This window comes from Phaeoacremonium minimum (assembly GCF_000392275.1).
Source record: "Phaeoacremonium minimum UCRPA7 unplaced genomic scaffold PA7_03_scaffold_450, whole genome shotgun sequence".
NCBI classification, from domain to species: Eukaryota; Fungi; Ascomycota; class Sordariomycetes; order Togniniales; family Togniniaceae; genus Phaeoacremonium; species Phaeoacremonium minimum.
In genome coordinates this window covers 195756-204651 of record NW_006921352.1, presented here as the reverse complement: position 1 = coordinate 204651, position 8896 = coordinate 195756, and the positions used below count along the sequence as shown (strand labels likewise).

The 8896-nt window shown below is 50.9% G+C and overlaps 2 protein-coding genes across 2 annotated transcripts; one reads left to right on the top strand and one right to left on the bottom strand.

Moving 5' to 3' along the window:
• Positions 1-1306: 1306 nt before the first annotated feature.
• Positions 1307-1786, bottom strand: UCRPA7_6099 (putative siderophore iron transporter protein; the record flags this gene model as incomplete). Its single annotated transcript, XM_007918640.1, has 1 exon — positions 1307-1786. The coding sequence occupies one exon, from the start codon at positions 1784-1786 to the stop codon at positions 1307-1309; it is 480 nt and encodes a 159-aa protein (XP_007916831.1).
• A 4170-nt stretch (positions 1787-5956) lies between these two features.
• Positions 5957-8842, top strand: UCRPA7_6098 (putative abc multidrug transporter protein; the record flags this gene model as incomplete). The annotated part of the gene is made up of 1 exon (XM_007918639.1): positions 5957-8842. One exon carries the CDS (start codon positions 5957-5959, stop codon positions 8840-8842), a length of 2886 nt encoding a protein of 961 aa, XP_007916830.1.
• Positions 8843-8896: the final 54 nt, after the last annotated feature.

Here is an 8896-nt window from a genome sequence, read left to right as displayed (position 1 = left end):
CTTGTGGGACATGAGAGAGAGGCTATGGGGCGGACGACGGTACATCTGTAAGAACCCCTGTGATCCTATAGTATCAAGCCTTTACGACATGCCCTAAGACATTGGCCGGTTGTGTGGATAGCGGCCATGTCGAGACTTCTCAACGCTAGCTGAGCACTACCGTGATTAGAGGGAATGCATCCTCGCTGACAGGCATAGAAGACATACACGTCTTTGCGGTACACCCACAACATCAAAAGCGCGGAGCCGGTAAAGCACTAGTGCAGTTCGTCATCGACATGGCCGAGACGACAGGACTTCCAGTGTACCTAGAGTCAACGCAATCCAGCATGGGTCTTTATGAGAAGCTAGGTTTCCAGCGACTCCCTCAGAGCGTAGTGCACAAGGCCGAGGTCCTTGGAACAGCAACAGATTGCGAGGTGCCGCTGATGGTTAAGCATCCCAAACAGTTGACCACCACAAAACCTGCCGAGCGCTGATGTGGTTGGGATGGGCCGATTGAGCGGCGGGGTATGCATGGATCGCATGTCCTTGAATCAGCATGGTTTGCTCAAAATTATGGACAGAATAAATTTTTTTTGCATCATCAGGCCGGTCGGTTTGTGAGCATTGCGTAGTATCCAGAAAATGGGTAGCTAACGATTTGTACCCAGTGATTTCATGCCTGCAGATGTACCGGTTCAGTCGCTAATGCGGACCACGTAGCATTCGCAAGGAATGGAGAAGCTCCGCTGCAAAATTACCAAACCGATTGTGTATAATAATTGTCAGATCAGGGCGATTGTGTCGTGCGATTGGGCAATGAAAGGGACGGGGCTTGAATGGCTTGCACACGGTGGAAACGTTGGGCGGATCAGATAACTTTATCTGGGCAGGGTGGCGGCTGCTAGCCCTGACGATCGGTAGTCCTTTCGTACTGTGAGCATTCATCTCTTGACCAAGTCTTGGCTGTTAGAAGATAATGTCTTCCACCTTTCCAGATCACTAAGTGCAGCTGACCTGGTCATTTGTATGCCGATGACGGAGCCTTCGACTGGCCAGACTTAGGCACTGTGGAACTGCGCTAACCCAGTTACTCCAAATGTTCAATGGTGGTAATTATGAGGAGATGCCAAACTTGCATGCTTGCAGCTCTTGAGAACGAAATCACGAAGCCAGGATCTTGCGCTGCAGACCAGAGAGTAGGGTAACAGACACATCACGATACTCGAAGATGCATCTTGGTCCGATAGGGACATATCAAACCCTAAAACTGGTTGCAATACATCTAGACGCCCCGGATTGGCTGTCGATAAACGGTCGATATTTAGATGACAATACCTTTTACTTGCTTGATGTGCTTAACATTGACATCTCTCCATGCCATGATTGCAACCAACCCAATGACAAGAACAGCAGTCGATGCGACAAGCATTAACTTCTGAGCATCGGCATAGGCTCGAGCAATCGCCATGCGTGTTGGCGAGCCCATTGGATAAGAGAGTTGGACTCTGATGTCCCCGTAGATGGCTTTCAGATCACCCCTCGATTCTGGAGGTAGGTACTCAGCCAACTTCTTGGGGAACTCCCCAGTCCATATTGCAGCGGCAAGACTCTGTCCCATAGCGGCACCGATGCTGGTAAACATTGCTTCAATAGCTAGGACAACGGCAATGTGCTGATGCGACACTGCTGCCATAGCCGCTATTTGCTCGCAGATGACAAACGACCCGCCTGCAACAGCGATCAAGATCTGACACAGGATGAGCCAGCCCAGCCAGACCTCAGGCCGGCGAAACAGCAGCATTGATGCGACGCCAAGAAAGGTGAGGGGCATGCCGAAGTAGAGGGCTGGCGCCTTGTAGCGTCCAGTCGCGCGGATGAAGAGCCCCACGGCGACGGACCACAAACAGCCCCCAACGGTGAATATGCTGTTGATGTATGTGGCAGGGGTTACCGCAAGCCCATTTACCACCTGCAGGAATGAGAAGAAATAGCTGTCCCAAAGGTAAAAGCTCATGAACAGTGAAGCTGGGAGAATGCTTGCGCCAAGAACGGTTCGGTCCGTCAGGAGATGGTACGGCAGAAACTGCACTGGGGCGAACCACTTCTCCCACTGAGTACAATTATTAGTCTCTCCTCTCCCATTTTTCAGAGGACGAAACCCCCATGAATCTAGAGAGGTCTAGAAGGCTGGCTTACCACAACGAAGCACGCAAGGAGAAGTGCGCCAATGAAAAGCATTGAGAGTACCAATGGAGACCTCCAGCCGGCGGTTTGATATGAGTAAATGCTGAACGGCAGGAGAAACAATGCAAGCCCGGCAGATGCCAAAATAAGACCCACACCGTCAAACTCAACAAAGTGGTGCTTGATGGACTCGATTGTAGTTCGCACGTTGAATTGTCTTTCCGAAATGAGTCCCCGTGATTTGGCCTTGCGCAAGTTCCACACCAATAGCCCGAATAAAGGCATCGTGACTACTGGTGTTATGATGCTAAAAAGGGCGAAGCCCCAGCGAAAACCTGGCCCGTTAAGAATTGCTGAGGCAGTCGGGCCTCCCAGCCACATCGTCAGGATATTCGGGGACGTGGAGAAGGCAAGCATCAAGCCTCGATTTCGCAGAGCTGAAGTGTCGGCGACAAAAATACCTAATGTGTATGTCAAACCGTTATATCTGCAAAGAAGGGTCGAGTCAGTTAGGATGAATCCCTCAAAGTCCATTGACCAAGAGACGAGAAGAGTTGCTGCAGTTGGCAGAAGACAACTTACCCAACCCAATAGAAGACCTGAGCTGCAGCATAGGTTTCAACATTGCGGCATGCTGCCATCATGACAAGGCCTATGGTTAGCGTAAAGACAGATATGGCATAACCTTGCGGTCTGCCCCAAACATCAAGTACTTTCGCTAATGTCAGCTTGAAAACACCACCAATGATGTTCGACATGATGCCCGTAGCGGCAGTCAGAGAGTGCCGCTTGAAAGCGCTGGTAACATAGGGAGTCAGAGAGCTAGTCGTGCCTTGTTGCCATGTGTCGACCAGGTAAATGAGCCATATCCTGTGCGATCTTCCGTTAGTTGACCGATACCTTCAAAAAATTGGCTGAGGCTATCGGGTAGATAGCCTGTATCGTGCGCTTCGGCGGAATACCGACAGAGACTTGAGGCTCACATCAAGTAGGCAACAATCAAGGTCTTCCTACTCCACACCGCAGCGGTCGCCTCAATATTCTGCACGCCAGTCTGCGCCCCGAGCAGAACTGTTTCTTCATCACTTCCTCCATTTTCGCTGGAATCATCGCTGCAACAATCTCGGCTGGATGAGCGTGAACGGGCTTTGTGATGGTCGTGATCCGACATCGCCGATGTGAAGCAACTCTGTGTCACTCTACGAGCGATCTTTCGCAGGCGAGATTACATAGGCAATTCACAGGTTTTCGAAAGACCATGGTAATGGAAGGAAAGAGATGTCGAGGTGAATGCGCACGGAAACTCAGCTCTGTTTCGAGAATGAATGCAGGCTGACGAGCTGGTAATAAAGGTAACGTAGAGGCACTCCAGCTATCACTATGCTATCTATGTGTCGGAAATCAGGCAGGTGGAAGGCAACAATGGGGCGGTGATGACACCGAATTGGCTGGCTGTCGTAAATCCTTCGGGACCTGAAACTGTTGCGTGCAGGTGCAGGCCAATCCCGCATGCTCGAAGGGAATTTTAATGAATAGTGTTCTCATCAATGTCACAAAAACGACTCAAAGTCTTAGAACAAACAACGCATGAAAACAAATTTCATCTTGTATGAAGGAAGCAGTCAAGACCGAAACACGCGCAATCTGCCCACTACTGCACGGGACGGAACGCTGACAACCTCACATTTCCGCTCCTTCGCAGGGGATTTCGGCAACCTCTAGAACTGGAACTGTGTCAGAAGGACTAAACAACGTGAGGGGTCAGGTGCATGGTCAAGCGCACTAAACAGGGTGACGGTGAAGAGAGATTCGACGCGATTGGCACAACTTGCAAAACACGGACAAGTAAGCCGTTGCCACCCGCGTCACCCCGAGGTTTATTCGGCCATTGCCTACCACTGGCCAGTCTTTGCGTGATTCCCCCGCTTGCTCAAAAATGCTGGATGGGTTTGAGAACAGAGGGGTTACAGATCAGGGGACTTTGATTAATAACAGTGGCCGGCTTCTGAGATACTAAAGCACAGTGAAGACATGGGTATTGGGTACACTGTGGACTGGGGTCCTCATAAGCCAAGTGGAGGAGTGGAGCTGCGAGAATTATCTGATCCGCGATCTTTTTTCTTGCAATCTTATCAGATCCGCCGTCCGAAAGCCGGCATCGGCCTACATCGGATTCCCAACTGAATGAAGAAATGAAGCAATCCACTAGCCCTATTAGCGTGACAGGGGATCCCTCGCGATGTCGTAATGACCTGGTTGAGAAGTCGGCATTTTTCTTTTGCGTAGAGATCGGCGGTCTATGTACCCTTACTAGGGGCTACGAGAAGCACCTGCAGGACATTTCGATATGATTGGTTAGTAGGATGTGCCGAGCTCTGGGGGAAGCTTCCAGGGGCAGAAAAAATGCCTGGGAGTGTCAACGGTGATGCTCTCATAGAGATTTGGGAGTCAGTCTAGGATCGATCATGGCAATCGCAGTCCTTGACGAGAAGAGGGATCAGCCGACCGCAAACCCCAACGGCGCGCAAGTTGGAGGAGTTGTGGCAGATGGATCCTCTTCAGAAAAGTCTGGTGACGAGGTGGAAAAGAAGCCAGTAGAGGGATTGCCGGTTAGTAGAGAATGCATCCTATGCCTTGTTCATCGCATTCACGTCGTAAGATGGGATAATGGCCGCTGACAACATGTCGCATTTCGTGAATATAGTTACGGAAACAGCTCGCGGCTTATTTTGAGCTGCTTTTCTACGCACAACCAACATGGATCGATGTCACTCTCATCATCGTCGGCACAGTGACAGCGACCGCGGCTGGCGTGCCCTTCCCATTGATGGGTATTCTCTTTGGTCAGCTGGTTGATAATATGAACTCGGCGACTTGCGAAGCTGAGGAAGTCGGCAGCAGCTACACATACGAACATGCCATCAATGACCGAGTGCTAAAGCTTGTCTATATCGCCATCGCGGCTTTAGTCCTCATCTACATCTATGTCACATGTTGGAGTATCGTCAGCCAGCGTCTGGCGCAACGTGTTCGGGATCGCTACTTCCGCAACCTCCTGCGCCAAGAGCCAGCATTCTTTGACGATCGCAGAGCTGGGGAGGTTTCATCAAAATTGAATGGCGATATCCAAGCCATCCAGTCAGGCACGTCAGAGAAAGTAGGGGCTTTCCTTGCGTGCACTTCGTTCTTCGTGACGGCATACATTGTGGCCTTCATAAAAGAACCTCGACTGGCAGGCATGCTCGTATCATTAATCCCAGCATTTCTACTCATGGCCATGATAGGAGGGGCGTTCATTGCAAAATTCTCTGGGATAATGTCGGATGCCATTGGCTCTGCGTCCTCAATCGCCTCCGAAGCCTTGGAGCACGTTGGCGTGATTCAAGTCTTTGGTGCCGCACCACGGCTGGAAGCTAAATTCGCGGACCATATCGCCACCGCGCGCAGCGCTGGTATCAAAAAGGCAATAACCGCAGGAGTTCAGGCAGGATTGCTTTACTTCATTGCTTATGCAGCCAACTCTCTCGCTTTCTGGCAAGGCAGTCGTATGATATCTAGCGCGATGTCTGGACACGGAGATTCGACAGTCGGTGAGATCTACACAGTTGTTTATATCCTCGTGGACGGATGTGTAGTCCTGGGTACTGTCGCCCCCCTATTGCCGCTATTTGGAGGTGCTGCTTCCGCCTTTACTAAGCTCAGGGAAGACATTGAGCGGAAGCCAGCAGTCGACAACAGCACGGAGGAAGGCACAGCTCTCTCCTTTGATACTCCAGGGGGTGTCAAAATGGAGGGAGTCTCTTTTGCATACCCATCGAGGCCCAATCAGTTGGTGCTCCGCAAAGTCAGCCTGGACTTTCCAGCTGGTAAACATACTGCTATTGTTGGCCCTTCTGGAAGTGGCAAATCCACCATTCAGTCGCTTATTGCAAGGTTGCAGTCCCCTCAAGAAGGAGCCATTCTACTCGATGGTCATGATATTCGAGAACTCAACGTCAAAAGCCTTAGGGGATTTCTTGGGCTGGTTCAGCAAGAGCCTTCGCTGCTGGACCGCTCCATTCTGGAAAATATTGCCCTTGGCCTTGTCAGCTCGCCACATCCCTCACATGCGCACCTTCAAGGAGTATTATACGGGTCAGACCTCGCAGAACTTGCATCTCATGGCAAAGATGTGTTCGCCGTCGCAAAAAAGCAGGGTGGCGCTATTGCAGAGATTGTGGATCTTGTTCGTCAAGCCGCAGATTTAGCCGATGCTTCTAGCTTCATTGATCGTCTTGAGAAGGGATGGGGTACGATGGCTGGTTCCGGTGGCTCCATGCTTAGCGGTGGTCAGAGACAGCGAGTTGCAGTTGCGCGTGCACTCGTCCGTGACCCGAAGATTCTCATTCTTGATGAGGCTACCGCGTCTCTCGACTCAGCTAGCGAGAGACGCATTCAAGCTGCAGTAGAGCGAGCTGCTAAAAGCAGAACGGTCATCTCAATTGCTCATCGCTTATCCACCATTCGAAACGCCGATTCAATTATTGTCATGCAAGCGGGCGAGGTCGTAGAACAGGGAAGCTACGAGGAGCTGATCGCTCGAGAAGACGGCGTCTTTGCCCACCTGGCACGTCTTCAATCGCTTACTGGATCAGATGAGATTGAAGCAAAATCCACAGCTAGCATCAACGATACACTGAGCTCATCCTCGTCAAAAGCCGAGATTGATCTAGGTTTGGATGAAGAAAAGATCGACGCATTACAGGATCATACCTCTCCAGTGGTCTCATCCCCGAAACAAGAGCAAGCAGACAATGACAATGACAAAGACAAAGATGACTTGGCTGAAGATCTCTCAGCAACGGCTGTCATCAAGGGTGTTGGGCGACTCGTTCGGCAGTGGCTCAAGTGGATTATACTCGCGTTAATCGCAGCTGCGCTTGTGGGTTGCAATTTCTCGGCATCTGGTCTTGTATTCGGTCACACGGTTGGGGCTTTGAATCCGTGCAACACCACTGCTGATCGCGTGAAGTCACTGGGCGAGTTCTACGGAGGGATTCTCTTCATGTTAGCCGTAGTTGTGCTTCTCGCCAACTTCGTTACCTGGTCTTCATTCGGTCTTGTGGCGGAGAGGCTCTTGTACAGTGTACGAGTACTTTCATTCCGGTCACTACTTGAGCAGCCCGTTAGTTGGCATCAATCCGGCAACAGAAGTTCCACAAGCCTTCTGTCTATTATCACCAAGGATAGCGCAGCTCTCGGTGGCTTAAGCGGGTCAATCATTGGCACAATCTTCTCGATTCTGATCAACTTCCTTGTCGCCATCATCTTATCCCACATCATTGCTTGGAAAATTGCCATTGTGTGTCTTGTTGTCGTTCCTATCCTGCTTGGCGCAGGTCTCATGCAGTTGCGGAGTTTGTCTCGTTTCGAAGAACGTCACACCGACGCCTACTCCCGTGCGAACGGCATTGCTGTGGAGGCTGTCAATTCCATCAATACTATTGCCGCTCTCTCGCTTGAACGGGAGATCATGGGAACTTATTCTCGGGCTTTAAAGGCACCACGAAAGGACATCGTTTTGGCAAGCGCCTGGGTCAATGTTTGGCTTGCTATTAACAATAGCACGGGATTTCTAGTGTATGCTTTTGCATATTGGTGGGGCTCACGACTTATCATGAGAGGCGAGAACACTCAGACTCAATTCTTCATCATTCTAATGGCCATGCTTGTTAGCGCTCAGCTATGGGGTCAAATGTTTACGCTCGCCCCAGAGTTCTCGCGTGCTCGCGCATCGATTGCTCGTATAATCACAGTAATCAATCTAGGCTCAGATGCTCAGCTAGACTCAAAAGAACTGGCAACTACAGCGAACGTGGAGAGACGAGGATCTTCTGGCACAGAAAGGGACATCGAAGCAGTAGGGGAAGCAAAGCCGCCAGTGCCTGTGAACAGCAAAGGTGTACGCGTGACTTTTGATCGCGTATCGTTCGCGTATCCCGGAAGACCGGATGTTCCTGTTCTCCAAGACGTGTCATTCACTGTCCAGCCCGCCCAGTTCTGTGGTCTGGTGGGCCCATCTGGAGCGGGAAAGTCAACAATCATGGGCCTCGTACAGCGGCTATACTTCCCAACGACAGGTACCGTGACGATAGATGGAGTAGACATCTCCAAGCATTCCTTCCGTGATGATGTGGCTATTGTGCCACAAGACACAGCTCTTTTTGATGGAAGTGTCAAATTCAACGTTGGCCTTGGAGCCAAACCTGGTCACGAGGCCACCGACGCGGAGATTGAAGAGGCCTGTCGACTAGCACACATTCATGATACAATCATGGCTCTGCCTCAGGGATATAACACCGAGTGCGGTCCCCGCGCATCGCAACTATCCGGTGGTCAACGGCAGCGACTATCCATTGCGCGAGCACTAGTACGCAAGCCCCGTCTCTTGCTCCTGGACGAAAGCACAAGCGCTCTAGACGCGGAGAGTGAAAGAGCACTCCAGGCCAGTCTTGAGGTGGTTGCTCGTGATGTTACGGTGGTTGCTATCACACACAGACTTCATACCGTACAGAAAGCAGATGTTATCTATGTTGTGGAAGGAGGTAAAATCGTAGACAAGGGTCGACATGGAGACTTAATGGAGCGAAGTGAAAGCTATAGAGTTAATGCATTACAGCAGATGCTGCAGTAGAGAACACACATCTGCGTATCTTGGGGTACCTTGCATAACCGGTGTTATAGCATT